Here is a 20995-nt window from a genome sequence, read left to right as displayed (position 1 = left end):
ACTCACTCACACATACAAACATAAAGACCCAGGAATTGGCACCAATTAGTTTGAGTTATTGAAATTTGATGTTCTTTGTTTCAAATAAATAAATAATGATTTACTACTTTGTCTTTTCCTTATAGCATGGTCATATATATCTAAGCATATTTTGGCATCTTTGTATAGTCTCACCTAACACAGATATATATTTATTAAAATTACAATTTTAAGTTGTGATAAAGTAAAAAAAATTAAGAGGTCAAATTCATCATAACAGTGGTTCATAGAGTTCAACCTATATGCAGCAATTCAGTACTGCAGCCATCTAGTGGTTATTGATATTATTGTTTTTTTGTTAATTTTATACTAACATAAGACACCAGATGTCACCAAAGTCACTTCATCTTTAGGTTTTAACTCTCTGAACTTACTGGAATGATTTTTTTAATTAAGATAATTAAATATAACATAAAAATAAGCATTATTTACATAAAAAATATGGTACTCTTAGAGGTAAATAAATTCAAAAATACCCCCAAAATAAAAAAAAACACCATAAATTGATAGATTTTATTTTATCGAAGATAGTGATATAACATTTATTGAACACAAATTTTTTGATCACACCTGAGACCTCTGTGCCCACATTTGTCCACAAACACGGGATTAAGGGCTGTAAAGTCAATACGGTATTAGGGTTAAGAGAGTTGGAGAGGTCTCCTAACCTAGTTAGGAGTAACACAATGGCAGCAAAAAGGAGGAAACACACACTTTACAATACACATATGACATATTGGAGTTATATGATGATATGGGGTTGATAAAATGATACAATCGTGACCATCAAGCATTCTTTAATGTATTTATTTTTGTAATTGACCAAGTAATAAGCATAATAACTTAATCCACTCTACAAATCAATGCTCTAGCTTTATTTATTTATTTTCACTGGAAAAGTTGAACAATTGTAAAAATGCAGCAAGCACTGGTGATGACACAGTAAGCAGGGTCTTAAATATTGTGACACTAACCTCACCAAACACATCAGTGTCCAAAAGTGATGTGTGGAGGGTTTTCAGATTTCACTTAAACCATCAAAAAAGAAAAACACTGATCAGTGTTGCTAACTGCTTTCAACTCAAAGTAGTTAAAACAGTCACTAAATGTAGCTGATGAGGATGAGGACATAATGGCGAGTTCACTGATCTATATAATATAAATATATCAGTGGGAGAGTGTTGTAATCTAAATAAGGTTTATCCAAGAAATTTATTTTGTTGCTAGGCCTTTGAGAAAAGTCTCAAAAGGGGCAAGGACGTCAACAAATCTACGTGACAAAATCACTAAACTGTCAACATTGACATTGAATACAACATAATCAGTTATTAATATTGTGTTGGTCCTCTCTTGTTGCATGGCCAAAAATTATGACACGTTTTATTGCATTATTATCAAAAAAATAAAAGTGAAACAATTGACTCCAAGCAAATATGCAATATGCTTACAAAATCAGAACACTTTTTTTCTCTCTCTTGGCCACAACTAAATGGCAGTTTATTGACTTTCCAACTGACCGTCAGCTGTTCACATCATTGCTCCAACTGGTAAATGAGGAGACATGGATTTCAAAGCATCAATAATAATTTGTGATAATTTTCCACAATGCAAAGCATTCTTTTAAATACACTGAAATATTAAATAGTGTCTTAATTAAATGATTGTATTGTAGTTCCATCAAATAATTGGTGTTGTGCTGCTGTCACTCACATGAGCAGGCTCACTATTGGCTGATTCAGAGGTCAAGGGCGGCCATTTTGGGTTTCAATCATTGTAGTCTTTATTTACAACACTTAAGTCAGAACTTAAGAATCAGTCTCAAACTTTACTGCAAGTTGCTTTTAGATTCTTTATAAAGGTCTCCTACTCTTAAAAAGTCCTACTTCTTACTAAGAATTTTTTGACACTTAAGTCAAAGTTTAAGACTACTCTTAAGAGCATTTTTTAGAAGTTTTATACATACGGCCCCTGGGCGCGTATTCATAAAAAATCTTAGTGCAAAGAGTGGCTCCTAGTGACAAAATTCGAAGAAAATTCTTAAAATTAAAGAAAGATCCTAGTAAAGAAAAAAGTACCCTTAAAAGAGGTCTTAAGGTCCACAATTGTTAGGAGTATGGATAGGGACTTTTAAGATGCTTAAGAGTTTCTTTAGCAGTGGAAAAAAATGGAAGTTATTACATTAACATATTTGGCAACTGGAAACAATGCATCTATGCAGAAGTGATAATTTAGGTCTGTTTACAACTTCTATAAGCAAAGAGATCACACACTTACAGCACTTTCAGAACCTTAACGTGTTTGTAAATTTCCCATCAAATACATTAAATACAACATTAACAGAGTGGTAAATAAAAAAATATTTAAACACATAATATATATGTGTGTGTGTGTGTGTGTGTGTGTGTGTGTGTGTGTGTGTGTGTGTGTGTGTGTGTGTGTGTGGTAAAACAGGAAAAATTACACCTATAATTTCAAAGTGAAGGCTTATACTACACCCTACATTTAAAAGTGCTCTTTTATTTCCTTCTTGGACAACCAACCAATCACAGTCTTCAAAAGCCTGTGTCATAGCTAGCAATGGGGTGAACCCCGCCTCCTCACTAAGATAAAAGTTTTTGTCTTTTCTTCACTCAGAGTTGCTCTTTGATTGGTCCTGAATGACTCTTAAGTTAAGACTCCTACGTAGGAATTTTTAAGCTAAATTAGCTTTCTGGGAGGATTCTTAGAAGCTTTAAGCATATGGGCCCTGGATATGTTTGCATATTGTTGTGGACAATGGGGGCCTTAAATTTAAGGTTGAGAACCACTTCTGTAGCTCAAACAGGAAAGTGTTGTCATGGAAATGGCAATGCAAGTGTCTAGCAATTGCATACATGTAAATGTAAAGCGCATAATGTTTTTTTCCAAATTACAATTATTAGGCTTAAGGCCTATTCACACCAAGAATGATAACTATAAAGATAAATATTAGCGTTCACACCAGATTATTTCTAATTGCATACGTGTATGCCACTTTAAATTCTTAAGCTTATTATAGTAGGATTGATTCTGATTGAGTGTCAATGTTTTTATCTTTCATCAGGTGTAAAAAAAATGGTTCTGAAAGTGATTCCAACGACATTGTTTCTCTGTGCCTTTATCGTTATAGCTGTGGTGTGGACTGTGCTATTCTTTAATACTGAGAATGATTTTTAGAACTATATCTTTATAGTTATCATCCTTTGTGTGAACAGGCCTTTAGGGTTCGGGAAGGAATTCATACAACCTTGTATCAATTATTACAATTTCTAATGACGGCAAGTTGGACAGAGACTAAGGGCCCATCCACACGTTTAGCTGTACATGTAAAAAAAAACTTGTATAGGCATTTTGTCCAGACGAATCTGGCGTTTTGGGAGCCTAAAACTGCAATTTTACACAGATTAATAAATAATGTAATAAATGTATTGTTCCATGTTCTCTTCTCTATTTTGAGTGCATATCTGTTGCAGAATTACAGTGCCACATACTGGTCTGGCATGTACACTACATTGGTTTCAGTTGGTTTCAATGGTTTTGTGAGTACGCAGATATTTCTTGAGACAATGCCATGTTTACAGAATTTTTTTTTTTTAAATGAGGGAAAAAAAAAGATTGGATAGGAAAATAGAGGAAACAGGAAATCATAGTAAGAAGAGTGGTGAGGTGGGTGGTATCGGAAACTACTGCAGAGTTGAACTTTGGTCGCCTGCAACATATTGGACCACATACACTACCCACCAGGTCACATCTTTGATAACACTGCATAATCTGAATGTTCCTGTCAGTCATGCCATTTCTCCAAAAACAGGTCAAATGGAAATGTAAATTTATAGTCTGGCTTCAGTGAATCCTCAGTGGCCATGGGACATTTTCCACCCCTTTGAAAGTGGAGGACTGAGCTTTCTCAATCTCTCTTGTGCAAAAACAGTAGCCGGGGGTCAACAGAGACCTTCTGAGAAAGGCTGACGGAGGTCATGTCACCACAGTGGTGTGGTGTTGACAGCAAAATATTTCCTCGTTTCAAAGCCACAGCACAAACACGCCAGTCATAATGGCCTATCATTTGGCTAATCGAGTGTGCCTTGGTGTGTGGGCTGGTGATCATCCAGTGATCTCCTTCCTCGGTCATAAACATGCTGTAATGAGTGAATTACAGACTCATGTCTCAAACAGTCTGGTTAGCCAAGCTAACAAGATTGAATATTGGTAAAACTCTACAAAAGACTTTGGACTTGCCACTTCAGTAATAATTACCACGCTAAAGCCAAGAAAACACCCAGGATAATTAATCTTCCAGATGCAATTGTTGTATAAAACAATGCCAGGATATTAATGCAATCTAAAACCAGGTGTGAGTTTTTTTTTCTTTTTCCTTCATTAATAATGTCCAAAACAGGCTCATTGTATAATAGTTATATCCAGTGTTGGGAGTAACGCATTACAAAAGAAATATATTACAGTTTATTACGTTTTGCTGTAACGCGGTAATATAACGCATTACTAATACAATTTGGGTAATAATATTACTCGTTACAATCTCAGTAACGCAAGTTACATCAACATATTTTAACTCAAAATTAATTTGTTAATTAAAAAAAGTCCACGAGTAAAATATTTTGTCTTCCTGTTGCTGGAATTCGATGGTTGAGATGACTGCAGAGACTGATTCTACATTTGTGAGATGGACGCACTCCCGTTATGGAGAAATAGCACGAGTAACTCCTGGAAACAGCTGGACTGGTGCCACTAACACTAAACTAACGAAGAGAGCTGCGGAGTCGGAGAAGAGAAAAAATGCGGCGGACGAGCGCAGACAAGCAACAAAAATTAAGCTAATCTGTTTTTATTAAATCATAGTCTGTATATAAAATGAATGAATACACGAAATATATCTGACATACTTTTAATAACAGCCCAATTAACAGATTTTCAAAATGAAAGGAAAAGACTGAGTGACATATGCTGCCGAGTTTGGTTCATTTTTGTGTGGAGCGGCGCTCTACGAAAGTTCACGGAAAGGAAACCGAGATGACAGAAATAAAAGTAAACACACTGCAGTTTTAGATCTGTATGACCAAAAATGTCGAGAGTTGTTCCGCTATTCGATTGCGCCGGCGCCTCATGCGCACACAGCATTGCAAATGTTGCAGTCTGTTAATTATAAGAATAAAATACAATCAGTCAAATATAGAAACACTGGTAAAAATTAAATAGTGCGTACTGCGTAGGACAATCCGTGCCGTTCAACCTGAGCCTGGGTCAAACACAAATTTGCTCATGTGAGGAGGATGTTTTATAAGCGCGTTAAGTACAAATCCTGGTTTACATAATAGTTTAGCATTCAAATACATCACCAATATGGACACGTTTAATTAGATTCATGCCGAATGAGAGAAGTAGGCTGGTGAGGACAATGCCGTTTGCTTTCAGTTTGCTTTTAGTCTAATTCGTTTGGGCTTGTTTAGCAACTTATATTCTTCATTCTTGTTTTGTTCTGAAAAACATTTAAAATAGCCTATAGGCTATTTATTGTGTGTTTAATGTTTGTACATTATAACACTTTGCTTTGTTTACCGGTGTTATTTATGAATGTATTAATGCGGTTTGTGCTTATACGTGTTAAACCTAAACTACAACGTAACATTAATAGACATACCGGTAGGCTCACCAAATGATGTTTTTATAATTTTATGCCAGCTATCCTAAACTTCATGTATAATATTTTGGAATTTTATAATCTGTGGATATTTTGATGAAAGTAACTCAAAAATAACTTAAAAGTAGTGTAACGCATTACAATTTAGAGACAGTAATATTGTAATGTAACTAATTACTTTTAAAAGACAGTAACTAGTAATATATAATATATTACATTTTGGAAGGGACTTGCACAACACTGGTCATATCATTGACAATGTGTAAGAGAAAGGTGTTTTAAAACAGATGTTTGTATAAAATCTGGCCATAAATTTAAAAAGAGTGAGCTAGCCAATAACTATCTGTCCAGAAAAATTTATTTTTATTATTATAAATGATATTTTTTTTGTAGCCTACTTTGTGGGCTATATGTAGCCTAATTATTATGGAAATCCATTTCTGCCACTGAATAAAAAATAAAAAGGGTAATTGTTTTTTCCCTTTTTTTCGAAGTTAAAGTAAGTAGCTTGCAGAATTTCGAGTTTTTATCTTGCAATTGAGACTGTTTTCTCAGAATTGTGAGATATAAATTTGCAATTGTGAGTTATAAAGTCAGAATTGTAAGATATACACTTAGTTCAGACTTTTTTTCTAAGAATTGCATGATATAAAACTTACAGTTGTGAGAAGAAAAAAAAACAGAATTGCATGACAAACTCACACTTGACTTTTTTTCCCTAGAATTGCAAGTTTATAATTGAAACTCTGACTTTATAACATGCAATTATGAGTTAAGTCATAATTGCAAGTTATCAAGTCCAATTCTCAAAATTGCAACTTTATATCTCATAATTACGAATTTATATCTCACAATTCAAAATAAAGTCTGAATTGTGAGATATAAACTTAGTTCCATTTTTTTTCAGAATGGTATGATATAAACTCACAATTGCAAGATAAAAGTCAGAACTGCAAGTTTATATCTCCCAATTCTGACTTTATTTCTCACAATTGTGAGAAGAAAAAAAATTCAGAAAAAAAATCTGAATTGTCAGTTTGTATCATGCAATTTTAATTGTGAGATATAAATTTAGTTCTGACTTTTTTTTTCTCAGAATTGGGTGATATAAACTTAGTTGCGTAAAAACAACAACAACTCAGAATTGAGAGACAAACTCACACTTGACTTTGAGTTCATGTCTTGCAACTGACTTTATAACACACAATTGCAAATTATTAAGTCGGAATTGTGAGATATAAACATACAATTAAGAACAGAATTTCTCCTCAGAATTGGACTTTTTAACTCACAATTGCGAGAAAAAGTCAGAATTGCGTCGAACTCACAACTGCGAGAAAAAGTCACAACTGAGAGTTTATTTTGCAATATTATGACTCTCTCACAATTGCTAGTTTATACCCTGCTATTCAAAATTGCAAGTTTATATGTTGCAAATCTGACTTTATAACACGCAATTGCAAGTTATTAAGTCAGAATTATGAGATATAAACTTTCTCCTCAGAATTGGACCTTATAACTTTATGGCCCGGTTTCATAGACAGGGTTTAGCTTAAACCAGGATTAGGCCTTAGTCCAATTAAGACAATTAAGCAATTTTTATAAACGTGACTTAGAAAAAAAATATTACTGGTGTGCATCTTAAGACAAAACAAAGGCACTGATATATTTTAAGATCAGTCAGTGCAAGTTTCTTTCAGTTGAAACAGCTCAGACTTACATTTTAGTCTAAGACTAGGCTTAAGCCTTGTCTGCGAAACCGGGGGTATAAGTTTATATCTCATAATTCTGGATTTTTTTTCCTCAAAATTGTGAGATAAACTTAGAGTATATAAAGTTATAAGGTTGCAAGTTTGTATCTCACTATTCTTAGAAAAGTCAGAATTGCAAATTTATATCTCGCAATTCTGAATTTTTAACTCGCAATTTCAAGTTTATATCATGCAGTTCTGAGAAAAAATGTCAGACTTGCGTGTATCACGCAATTTTAAAGTGCCCCTATTATGCCTTTTCAAATATGATATTTCATGTAGTGTGTCATGTAGCTGTATGTGAACATAAACTATCTGCAAAGTTGTGACGCCGACAGTGCACTATAAATGAAGTTTTTGTCTAACAAAAAAAAAGAGTCGGCTCACATTCGCCTAAACGAGTCGTCAGCAATTCGAATCTTTTTTCTGTAACGGCCACACGTCACGAGCTACACATTTGCGTAATGTCCGCCCACGTTCAATTTCGCAAACAACTTGCCCGCCCACAAACAGTAGGCCTACCATTTTCACGTGGATTAACGTTACATCATGTCAAGAAGACGCCCTGCGCTGTGAGAGTGAATTTGTTTTATATGCCCTTCCGAAAGATGAAAGTACCAAGAATGAGTGGTTAACATTAATTTTTTCAACACCTCAGCAGTCCAATGCCAATCTTGTGTTGTGTTCGCGTCATTTTACTGATGACTGTTTTTCCAATCTTGGGGAGTAACGTTACAACGCGGGATTCACCAAACGCTTGGTTTTAAAAAAATGGATCAGTGCCCAGTTTATTTGGACCGGCTTGCTCCTCTGAACTTCTACCTGTAAGTATGATTAATAATTGATGATTGTATTTTCTAGCGATCGTTCAAAATACGTCTTTGTGTACGTTATGGTGTGTAACAACCCCGCACATGTCTTGGTAACCGGCTAACTTGCGTTTCTGTAGTTCTGTTGTTCAGCTGTGAGTGCAATGTAGTCTAAAAATTGTGATTGATGCAGCTTGACTGCCTTATTAGTTTAAGTAATGATAATGATAAACGATGGCTTAACGCAGTGTTATGGGTTGTACGTTACAGTGTTGAAGTTCACAACGTAGAGATGTGCCCGGTTCGCTTACAAAAGCAAATTGCAAGCACTTTCCACAGTTATAATATGACACCCACTGAGAAACGTCCTGCTCCAGTCCTGCTTGCAAAACAGTTTCTTGTCGATGTGCCACTTCAACCGTGTCATCGTCAGACTCATGCTCGAATTGATAGGGTAAAATCGAGGCTATCTTTTCTATGCATTAACAGGTCTCCACAGCTGTCATTCAGTTATGCCAATGGGCGTTTCGTTTTGCGCTGAAGCGGTAGACCAATCCAAAAGGACTGCACCATCTGACCAATCACAGCGGTGAGGGCTCACTGAAAGGAGGGGTTTAGAGAGACTGATTCTTCGAACTGCTTCACACGAGTCGTTTACGAATCATTTAGAAACGGGGTAAAATAAAATCTAATTTTTGAGAAAACTAAAGTGTTTTTTGAACTTGCATACATGTAAACCTGTTTTAAGAGACTATTACAACAATATTAACTACCTTTAACATGGCATAATAGGGGCACTTTAAGAAAAACGTCTAAGAAAAAAGTCACAACAGAGTTTATTTCTCGCAATTGCGAGTTTATATCCCATTATTCTTAGAAAAGTCCAAATTACAAGTTTAAATCTCGCAATTCTGACTTTATAACTCGCAATTGAGTTTATATCATGCAGTTCTGAGAAAAAAAAGTCAGAATTGCAAGTTTGTACCACGCAATTCTAAAAAAAAAACATCAGAATTCAGAGATATAAACTTCGTTCTGACTTTATTTTCTCAGAATTGGTTGATATAAACTTAATAAAACTCAGAATTGAGACAAACTCACACTTGACTATGAGTTTATATCTCGCAACTCTGACTTTATAACACAATTGCAAGTTATTTGTAATTGCAAGCAGAATTGTGAAATATAAACTTACAAGAACAGAATTTCTACTCAGAATTGGACTTTATAACTCACAATTGAGAGTTTATATCTCACAATTCTAAAAAAAGTCAGAATTGTGAGAAAAGTTAGAATTGCGTCGAACTCACAACTGCAAGAAAAAGTCACAACTTTTATTTTTATAAAGTATTTCTCACAATTATGACTTTCTCACAATTGCTAGTTTTTATCCTGCTATTCAAAATTGCAAGTTTATATCTTGCAACTCTGACTTTATAACATGCAATTGCAAGTTAAGTCAGAATTGAGAATTTTAAGTCGTCTTTTTTTCCTCCTCAGAAAAAAGTCAGAATTGCGAGGGAAAAAAAGGTCACAACTGAGAGTTGTTTTTCCTTCTCAGAATTGGACTTTATAACTTGCAACTGCAAGTTTATATCTCACAATTCTGAGAAAAAGGTCAGAATCGCAAGTTTATATTGTAATTCTGATGTTTTTCTCAGAATTGCGAGGAAAAAAAAAAGTCAAAATTGTGAGACAGAAAGTCACAATTACCCGTTTTTAATTTTTTTATTCAGTGGTGGAAAAGGGCTTCTTATCTACTATACGTTTATATTTTTTGTAATTGTATTTGGTTTTATTGGCTTTATTATTTATTCACTTTTATGTTTTATTATTTTATTATGTACTTAGACACACATATCTTCACAGGTAGATAAAGACCAAGCAAGATAAGTGAGGATTAAAAAGGGAGGGGGGCACGTCCAAAATACCTCTCTGACAGCAAGTGCTGACATCTGCCAAGGTATGTAGACATGCCTTGAAGAGATAGGAACCAAGGTCAAGTCATCACATTTACCTGCTGCCAAAAGTCTAAGGCCTTTGGAATTCAGTTTGCTCTGAAAACAGGCAATATCCACAGACAGCTTACGCCTAAGAGCGTAGAATTATCTGTTCCGGCAGAGCACTAGCCCTCGTAAACAGTTACAGGTTATCCGCTTGTTTCAGCACACAGGATTAAATGACCGGGGGGCCAGGTTTTTGTAGGAGTGACTAAACCCAGTCTAACTTACCCAGCATTGCTCACAAATCATTCACTTTCATCATACCAGACAATATTAGAAGATAAAGGTTTTTGTTGCAATAGTCTCTGCATTAAGTGTCGAGCAGATGTTGAGGGTTGCCTGAGTGCATGAGTCTGTTTATTAAAAAGTGCAGATACATCTGTCTTCAAACTGTCTGGGGGTGACAGGTAGGATGAATAAAGAAAGGGAGCAAAGAGTCAAAGTGAGGGATGAGCAAAAGCTTGAGGAAGTGTTGTTGTCAAAGAGTGATTGACAGGCATTAATGGCACAAGTTAAGCTGGACCTGAGGCTGCAATGCTCAGCTACTCTAGTCTAGACAAGTGCAGGTTGCCAATAAAGTCATGGTCAGTGTCAGTGCTGGAACTTGGCTCTATAAAGCATTGCTTTTACACATATGGACAGCTGTTCAAAAGTTTGGGGTAGGTAAGGTTTTTTTTTTTTTTCATCAAAAGAAGTCTTGTGTTCACCAAGGCTGCGTTTATTTGATCAAAAATGCAGTAAAACAGTAATATAATGAAATTTTATTATAATACAATTTAAAATAATGTTTATATTTTAATATATTTAACCCTGTGATGACAAAAGCATGCCACACGACCCTTTAGAAATCATTCTAATATGCTGATTTGGTGCTCAAGAAACTCATTTGTTTGTTTGTCTGTTTATTTATAGTTTTATTTAAACATCTGTGGAAACATTGATACTGGGATTTTTTTTTTTTAATTTATAAAAAAGTAAAAAGTAACTATTTATTTGAAACATTTTTAATTTTTGAATTTAATACATATTTTCATGCATTCTTGCTAAATAAAAGTATCAATTTTGTTCAAAAATAAACATATTACAAAAAAGTTTATATAAATATATTATATAGCATTTACTTAGTTTTTTTTTCTTTTGAGGAAAATTTAAGCACTTTTGAACACATAATGCACTTATACACATATGAAAAATACATATTTAAAAAACAATAATATTATAATATAATATATTAATTTGCTTGTTTATTTATTTATGGTTTTATTTGACTTGTTTTGTGAAAACATTATATTATTTAAAAAAAATGTAAATCACCCAAACTTTTGACCATTAGTGCACTTATACACATGAAAAATACATACATAAAAAACAGTAATAATATAATATAATATAATATTCATTCGTTTATTTACAGTTATATTTCACTTTTTTGTGGACACTTTGATACAAGGATTTTTTTTTAATTATTATTATTTTTTGAGTAAAGTTCAAAGTAACTATTTACGTAAAACATTTTTAATTTAAGTTTTAATACAAAATCTAATGCATTCTTGATAAATAAAAGTATCAATTTCGTTCAAAAATAAACATTTAAAAAAACACTTTTTCACATACAGTATGCTGATTTAGTGCTCAAAAAAACTTATTTGTTTGTTTGTTTGTTTGTTTGTTTGTTTATTTATTTATAGGTTTAGTTTACTTTATGGAAACGTTGATATAGTGATTTTTTAAAGTTTTTATTTACGTTTTAATATAAACGTTCATGAATTCTTGCTCAATAAAAGTATGAGTTTTATTCAAAAATAAACAATGAAGTTTACTCACCCAAACTTTAGAACATTAGTGCACTCATACACATGCAAAAAAAAAACAACAGTAATAATATAATATAATATAATATAATATATAACATAATATAATATAATATAAAATTTCATGCATTCTTGCTCAATAAAAGTATCAGTTTTGTTAAAAAATAAACATAATGAATAGTTTACTCACCCAAACTTTTGAACATTTGTGCGCTCATACACATGCAAAAAAAAAAAAAAAAAAATCTGAAATAATATAATATAATGTAATATAATTTAATGACTTTTTTATTAATGAAGTAGAAAATTTTATTAATGAAGTCTAAACTAGATTCGGATTGAAAAGAAAAAACCTATTTGCGGTTATGCATATTTGACTGTAGCCAAAACTCTACAATCATATTTGTTGTCAGTGCAATTTGAGATTTACTTTGCTTTTGAAAGTCGAATCTGGGCTCAGCATTACAACTAGACTTGCCTGGGGCCAAGAAGGCATTAAAAACTCCTAGACATTATTTCTTATCACTGCATAAATCATCAAAAATGGGAGGTAAGCAGACAGGAGGAAACAGCTATATAGCACAATTACAGTCTTTTAAATCTAATTCCTATTTTTTGGCCTAACACTCTTAAAAATAAAAGTGCTTTAAAAGGTTCCTCACAGCGTTGCCACAGAAGACGCCACCTTTTTTGGTTCCACAAGGAACCATTCAGCCAAAGGTTCTTTAAAAGAACCATCACTTTCTTACCTTTTTATAATCTGAAGAACCTTCTTTCACCACAAAGAACCTTCTGTGAAACAGAAAGGTTCCTCAGATGTTAAAGGTTCTTTATGGAACTATTTAGACATAAGGTTCTTCTATGGCATTGTGAAGTGTAAAGTTGAATCACTAGACTAAATGTCTTCTATTTGTGTGATTAGATAAATATTTAAACTACCAATATGCACGTCAGAGGTGTATTTAAGGAATTCACAAACTTAACATTTAAAGTACCGTAAATTGCTTTAGATGAAAGCATCTGCCTAGTTAGGCCTGATTTAAAGGGCAAAGCAGGGTTAGCAGAGACATTTCTCCTCAAGGTAGATGATGGACACCACCACTGATCTCCTGCTGAAATGATCTTCAATGACCATTTCGGTCCACAAGCCATGGATTTCTTGACCTCATATTTAACTGAAACAAGAGGACATATCATTCACAGGATTATGGGTATTAGGTTGATGATGGCACAGGTGGTGCCAGCACAGAAGACAGAAAGGCCATGAAATTACATGAGAAAGGAAAAAAAACAAACAAATCCAAGGCTATGACCTAGTTCCACAGAGGAACTCCATGGCCCTGCTGCTGATCCCTTTAAATTGGAGCTCTGTTTGGGTTAGGAATGCACACTCACTGTCCATCAGGACAAACATCGGACAGGCATTGACTTGCTTACTTGCCAAATCTGTCGCTCTGCCTTTCAAGTGCGCTGACAGCAAAAACACGGACACCCCAACCATGCAATCTTCTGTTCTACAAGGGTTACGGAAGAGATGTCCCTTTAAACAAACTGCGTAGAACTGAATAAATAACGTCTTCTTTAAGTCTTCAATGAAAAAGCACGGTTCCCACTGAGCTTTTAAAACTCGGGCATTGGCAGGGTACAGCGTGTCGATTGACAACAAACTTCAATGCCTACAGTATTACAGCCAGAAGGGCTTGGTGAAAAAGCACTGGGGTAAACTTTAACTTTAACAGGGAGTCATTTGTCTCAGGTGTGTGTGCGTGCGCTTGTGTTTGAGTTACCAGAAAGCTTGTTTTCCGTTTCATTGGACTACTGGGTATTGAAAATCCTTTTGGTTTAGGTTTGCCACTCGCTACCCACAATTCACAATCGCAATATAAACTCGAAATGCTATGGAAACTACTTAACACAACAGGCTGGTAATGTAGAGCTTTGCCAAGCAAGAACACTGCCAGCTGCCACACAGTCTCTGAGTTCTGGGAACCACCTTCCTCTGAAGTCTTTACAACAAAGGTAATACCTACAATATGCTGTTCTCCTTTTAGGAATGGATTGAGTAAGTGGCTTCTCCACAAGTACAACAGTATCAATTTAACCGTTTTTGCTCATATAATGCAAGTGCAACATTAGACCTTTCATTATATGTGATGCTGGACCACAAAACCAGTCTTAAGTAGCATGGGTATATTTGTAGCAATAGCTAAAAATGCATTGTGTAGGTCAAATTTATCGATTTTGCTTTTATGCCAAAAATCATTACGATATTAGGTAAAGATCATGTTCCATTTTTTTTTTATTTCCTAATGTAAATATATTAAAACTTAATTTTTGATTAGTAATATGCATTGCTAACTTCAATTAGACAACTTTAAAGGCAATTTTCTCAATATTTAGATTTTTCGCACCCTCAAAAATTGACCCATATGACTTTTTTTTTGGTCCAGGATCACACACTGCAAAAAGTGCTTTTCTTACTTAGATTTTATGTCTTGTTTCCAGACAAAATATAAAAATTCTTAAATCAGGAAGGATTTTCTAGACGAGTAAACATTATTGTATTGTTTTGAGAAAAAAAAAAGTCAAAATTAAGTGCGTTTTTGCTTGAAACAAGCTTAATAATCTGCCAATGGGGTAAGAAAAATAATCTTGTTTTCTGTTTGAAATAAGATTTTTTTGCTTACCCTATTGGCAGATTTAGCTTGCTCTAAGCAAAAACTTATTTTATATATTTAAAAAAATATATTTTTTTCTTGTCTAGAAAATCTAAGTAAGAAAAGCATGTTTTGCAGTGCATATGGTAAAAAACTGAATTTTGCATAGACAGCAACACAACTGACACGTTCAAGGCACAAAAAGGTTGTAAGGACATCAATAAAATGAGTGGTTCTTGCAAAGTGCAAAGAAAACTAAAATAACTTCATTCAACAATGTAGCTTCATAAAATTACAGTTGAGCCACTAATGTCACATGGACTATTTTAATGATGTCCTTACTGGCTTCTGGGCCATTTGAATATTTCAGTTGCCTTATGGTCTACGCAGAGTCAGAAAGCTCTCGGATTCCATCAAAAAAATCTTAATTTGTGTTCCGAAGATGAACGCAAATCTTACAAGTTTAAAACGACAAGAGGGTGAGCAATTAATGACAGTTTTTTATTTTTGGGTGAACTATCCCTTTAAAAGGATACCATGATAGGCGTTCATGTTAATAACTAGATTTAAAATCTTAACTGCACAGTGAAGTGTTGCTTATGAGCATTCAAGCAATACTATCCTTTAATCATTACACACCCACCACTCAACTGTCGGATACGTGAGGCACGCAGCATTTCCCAGTTAGCTGGTGCACCACATTAACCCCATTCCTAACTGAGTAATCCAGTAATGCAGAGCCTCGCGAGGCATTCGGCTGTTATTGAGGCTGACTCTTGCACGTCTCTGCCTGAGATGTCAGAGGGGTTACAGCAGATTAATTGCGGATAATCTGGCACCATTAGAAACTGCAGCTGCTTTCTGAACTTACTCCATTGCTACAAAACTGCCTTATGGACACAGCTAAAGAAGGGAACAGCTTAGTGACTATGGTGCAAGTATTTGTAGTTTTGTCATGATTAATGTCATGGTTAATGAACAACTACTCAACAGTTTAGCAGCTGGGTTCTGACTGATTCTTTGCTTGAATGCCAGCTAGTTAATGGTGATAACATTCATCTAAATTTGATATCAATGACATGGCTATACATTTAAGATCTTTGTTAAATGTTAAGCATTTCATAATCAAGTCTAAATTAAGGCGGAAATCAGCTCATTCAGAGGTTAGAATATGAAAATAAATGGGCGTTTAAAGTGAAGCAGACAACCATTCCAGTTCTGTTTGCCGATTCAAAGCTCCACAATGGTTGTAACTACATTTGAAGTCAAAAGTTTACATACACCTTGCAGAATCTGCAAAATGTTCATTATTTTACCAAAATAAGAGGGATCATACAAAATGCATGTTATTTTTGATTTAGTACTGACCTGAATAAGATATTTGACATAAAAGACATTTACATATAGTCCACAAGAGAAAATAATAGTTCAATTGATAAAAAAAGACCCTGTTTAAAAGTTTGCATACACTTGATACTTAATACTGTGTTGTTACCTGAATGATCCACAGCTGTTTTTTTTTTTTTTTTTTGTTTAGTGATGGTTGTTCATGAGTCCCTTGTTTGTCCTGAACAGTTAACCTGCCTGCTGTTCTTCAGAAAAATCCTTCAGGTTCCACAAATTCTTTGGTTTTTCAGCATTTTTGTGTAGTTGGACCCTTTCCAACAATGACTGTATGACTTTGAGATCCATCTTTTCACACTAAGGACAACTGAGGGACTCATATGCAACTATTACAGAAGGTTCAAATGCTCACTAATGCTCCAGAAAGAAACACAATGCATTAAGAGCCGGAGGGTGAAAACTTTTTGAATTTGAATATCAGGGTAAATTTTACTTATTTTGTCTTCTGGGGAACATGTAAGTATCTTCTGTAGCTTCTGAAGGGCAGTACTAAGTGAAAAAAATTGATATTTAGGCAAAATAAGAAAAATGTACACATCTTCATTACGTTCAAAAGTTTACACTCCTGGTTCTTAATGCTTTGTGTTTCCTTCTGAAGCATCAGTGGGTTTGAACCTTCTGTACGTATTCTGTACGTCTGTACATACGTATTACTGAGTCCCTCAGTTGTTCTCAGTGTGAAAAGATGGATCTTAAAACCATACAGTCATTGTTGGAAAGGGTTCAAATACACAAAAATGCTGAAAAACCAAAGAATTTGTGGATCCTGAACAACTATCACTAAACAAAACAAACAAACAAACAAAAAAACAGCTCTAGATCAATTCTGTAACAACACAGTATTAAGAATCAAGTGTATGTAAACATTTGAACAGGGTCATTTTTATAAATTCAACTTATTTTCTCATGTGGGCTATACATAAACGTCTTTTATGTGAAATATCTTATTCAGGTCAATACTAAATAAAATAAAAAAAACATTCATTTTGTATGAACCTTCTTATTTCGGTAAAATAATTGACATTTTGCAGATTCTGCAAGGTGTATGTAAACTTTTGACTTCAGCTGTATAAGGCTGTTAATTTGTTAACATGTTAAATAAGTACAGCTAATCATTTAGATAACACACTAAAAATGTACATATTTTATTATGTCCTTTACCTGACAAACCACATTTACCAAAAGCAGAACGAGTGACGACCCTTTCATAGCCTTGGATCCGAAACGTGGAGCAAGACTAACCTTCAGTATGGTCACTTACAATTCATGAATCAGCATTTAAAGGTCAGGTCAGTGCAGACACCAGCATAGACATTTGAGTCACTAGTAAGGATGGATCTAGAAACATCTTTCACTCACCTTCATCAACTACTCACATCAAGAATTTGTATGAAAACCACTAAACCAAAAGCAGCAAAAAAGCATTTATGAGACGGGTAAACAGCTCCATGAACTATGTGCTGGCAAACTCTCTTTTGAGGTTAACCTGAAAAAGTTGGTCGAGTAGCTTTTTAACCTGACCTTAACCTCACACTGCAGCTGTGAAATAAAACCAGCCTCAGATCAGCGGTGAAGAACTGCCTCAATCAACACCAACCAGAGATGGCTGTGACAGAGCATCTACTGTTATGGCAATTAAAGAGGGCCAGAGAACAAGACTCTCTGTTCAGAGACCCTTGGCAGAGCAAACTACCAATTCACCTCCATTCTTAAGTCATTGGGGAATAAAGGTGGCGCTACAGCCAAAGACCCCTATCAAATGGCAATCACAAGAGTCTTCCTTGGCTCACAACTCTGACCTGAGAGGACTAGATATGCACTGCAGACGACGTGCCAATTCAATTAAGCTTGACTTTATTAGACAAAGATGTTAGGCTTTTACAGCCTTTCGGGACATTTTTTTTTAAATATGACATGGAACTAGAACGATTTCATATGTTTATAGGCTTCCAAACAAAAACAAAGTGTATTTTTCCATATAAACATTGCTTTCCAGTAGACATGCTCTGCATGTTCCACAGTTTAAAGAAAGAATGATAATACAATGAAAGCTCTGATAGTGGGCCCAGAGAAGCAAGATGTTTCCACTCTGCTTCACCCCTGACACAGTAAGGGGCGCTCCCTCGCCTAAGTCAACACAAGTAGTAGTTTACATTTTGTTAATGGTGCGCAATGGGCGACAGTTTGCCTGTCCCCACCAACGCCTGCTTTACAACACTGAGCTTATAGTTTCACAGCAAAGTTAAATGGAAACTTTTGCTTTATTTTATTTATCATTATGATTTTTAAGTTCACCTGTGAGCTTTGGTGGGATTCAGAGGAAAGCAAATTACATGGCCCCGGGGCACCCCACGCTTCATGAATGGAGTCTTTCTGCGATCAGAGAGAAATCCCTCCCCAGGGGACCCGGTTACCCGGAGATTTTTTTCCTCTTAAATACACATACAGATGTGCGTTTCATGCACATGAAAGCCAAAGGTAACTTCAACTTCCTACTAAGCATAATGCTGTGTGAACCCCTTAAATTGTAGCCATTTATGGCAAGCTGTTTAAACATTTAATCCATTTAAGTACCATTCCTATTAATTCCTTACATCAATAAGTACTCCAACAGTCACTGGTATATTTTTCAGTTTCACCAATTATTTATTGGATACTACTGCTGTTACTTATTTCAACAATGACTGAATGGTAGTAGTCTCGTATTTATCAAATATTAGTATTTGTTTCTTTGCTATTAGTCTCTATGCTAACAAATGGGTACATGTGGTTTAGGTATTAGCATGTATTCGAATTGTCACCAAATTAGTTTTACTAGTACTTATTCTTTTCAGTTCTCAATAGTTGGTACAATATTTTGGTAAAATTCCCAATAGCTGCTAGTACGCATTACAGCTTCACTAGTACCTATATCACAGGAACTTGTATAATACATGTGACCCTGGACCACAAAACCAGTCATAAGTGTCAATTAAGATTTATACATCATCTGAAAGTTGAATAAATAAGCTTTCCATTGACATTGTGTGATTTGTTAAAATAGGACAATATTTGCCTGGTATACAACTATTCGAAAATCTGGAATCTGAGGGTGCGAAGAAAAAAAAAATCTAAATATTGAGAAAATCTCTTTTAAAGTTGTCCAAATTAAGTTCTTAGCAATGCATTGTACTAATCAGAAAATAAGTTTTGATATATTTACGATAGGACATTTACAAAATATCGTCATGAAACATGCTTTTTAATATCCTAATGATTTTTGGCATAAAAGAAAAATCATTTTAATCTATGCAATGCATTGTTGGCTATTGTTACAAATATACCCGTGCTACTTATGACTGGTTTTGTGGTCCAGGGTCACAAATATGAAAGATAAGATCTCAATAGTTACTTTTTTCCCGGTACAATAAAATGGACTAAATGTTAAAAAGGCCTGCCATTGCTGAGGTAAACTGAATGCGCTTAGTTGTAAAGCACCATCAGAAGTCGCACACAAACCAGTAAGAGCAAAACATGATCATGCAATGACTCTTTAAACTTACCATTCTGCTCTTTCGTGCTAGCGTGGTGAATCTTACTGATGTGACTCGATTCCGCCACCGACTCATGCTGATGAAGAGACGATATAAGAATCAAGAGAAGCAATGGAATCATTTGGATAAATGGTGGCTGTCGGTGCTAATAGGCACTTAGTATGTGTTGTTTGAATCACCATGCAGAAATATTGTTCGTGAGACGCGTATCCAACTTTGGACACATCTGTAAGAGGCACGCGTAAAGTAAAGTCCACATAATCCTGATCGGCCAGAGTTTAGTGCGAAAACTTCTCTGTGGAAAGTTTCCCGAGGAGCATCTGCGCAAAGTTAAGCATTAATTGCTGTAACTTAGTGAGCGCACACCTGTTCAAAAGGACAGTTGGAAACGTGTACTGCTGTAAATTAAGATCTGCTGAGACGCGAAACATGCATTTGTCTGTTTGCAAAGTGTTCGACCTTCCCTTGCAGACACAGATAGTCCATTAGCGTAAAGCAACACATAGCGACCGACTCTGGGTAAAATGGCACTTGTAGCGTTGCGCGTCCAACTTTCTGAAAGAAATGAATGTCTTGAGGTGGCTCCGAGTGTTTGGCGAGCGCAGACGGCCGACTGGCGACACAACAGGTGCTGCACATAAAGTAAAAGTTCCCCGTGGAGGAAACTCCCCGGAGAGGCGGGGACCATTCACAAGCTGCTGCTGGTGCTGCCGCTACAGTCGCTTGGAGTGAGAGACTGTATTTCTCACATTTCCACTGCCACACAAGTACATACAGTATGAATGTGCGTGTGTGTCTGTGTGTGACGGAGAGAGAGAGAAAGAGAGACGAAGGAAAAAGAGAATATGCTTATGGGTCAATAATGGGGCGCTCGTTTTGTCTGTTAATCGATTAAGTTATACAAAATAACTTTAACCATGCAATTAATTCAAAAATAACTTAATTGATGAACATATTGTTTGATTTCTTAATTAAAATTAATTTGTATAATCGTTGTGGTGCTTGCAGTCAAAAAAGTTGAGGTCAAAAGTTTACATACAACTGCAAAATGTAATTATTTTACCAGAATAAAAGGGGTCATACAAAATGCATGTTATTTTTTATTTAGTACTGAACTGAATATGATATTTCTCATATAAGGCGTTTACATAGAGAAAACAATAGTTGAATTTATAAAAATGACCCTGTTCAAAAATTTACATTCACTTAAATTATTTATACTGTTTTTTTACCTGAATGATCCGTAGCGTTTTTTTTTTTTTGTTTTGTTTGTTTTTGTAGTGATAGTTGCTCATGAGTCCCTTGTTTGTC

At 34.9% G+C, this 20995-nt stretch overlaps 1 protein-coding gene across 1 annotated transcript in view; it reads right to left on the bottom strand.

The window, feature by feature from the left end:
* pdgfc (platelet derived growth factor c) overlaps positions 1-20395 on the bottom strand; it is an 82933-nt gene extending 62538 nt beyond the window's left edge. The window contains exon 1 of the mRNA XM_073820733.1: positions 19694-20395. Within this exon, the coding sequence (XP_073676834.1) occupies positions 19694-19805 (112 nt within the window). The 5' untranslated portion in view covers positions 19806-20395. The remainder of the gene's footprint in view (positions 1-19693) is intronic.
* Positions 20396-20995: the final 600 nt, after the last annotated feature.

Source organism: Garra rufa, chromosome 16 (assembly GCF_049309525.1).
Source record: "Garra rufa chromosome 16, GarRuf1.0, whole genome shotgun sequence".
NCBI classification, from domain to species: domain Eukaryota; kingdom Metazoa; phylum Chordata; class Actinopteri; order Cypriniformes; family Cyprinidae; genus Garra; species Garra rufa.
The sequence above is the reverse complement of the archived record's forward strand: the minus strand, read 5'-3'. Positions and strand labels throughout refer to the sequence as shown.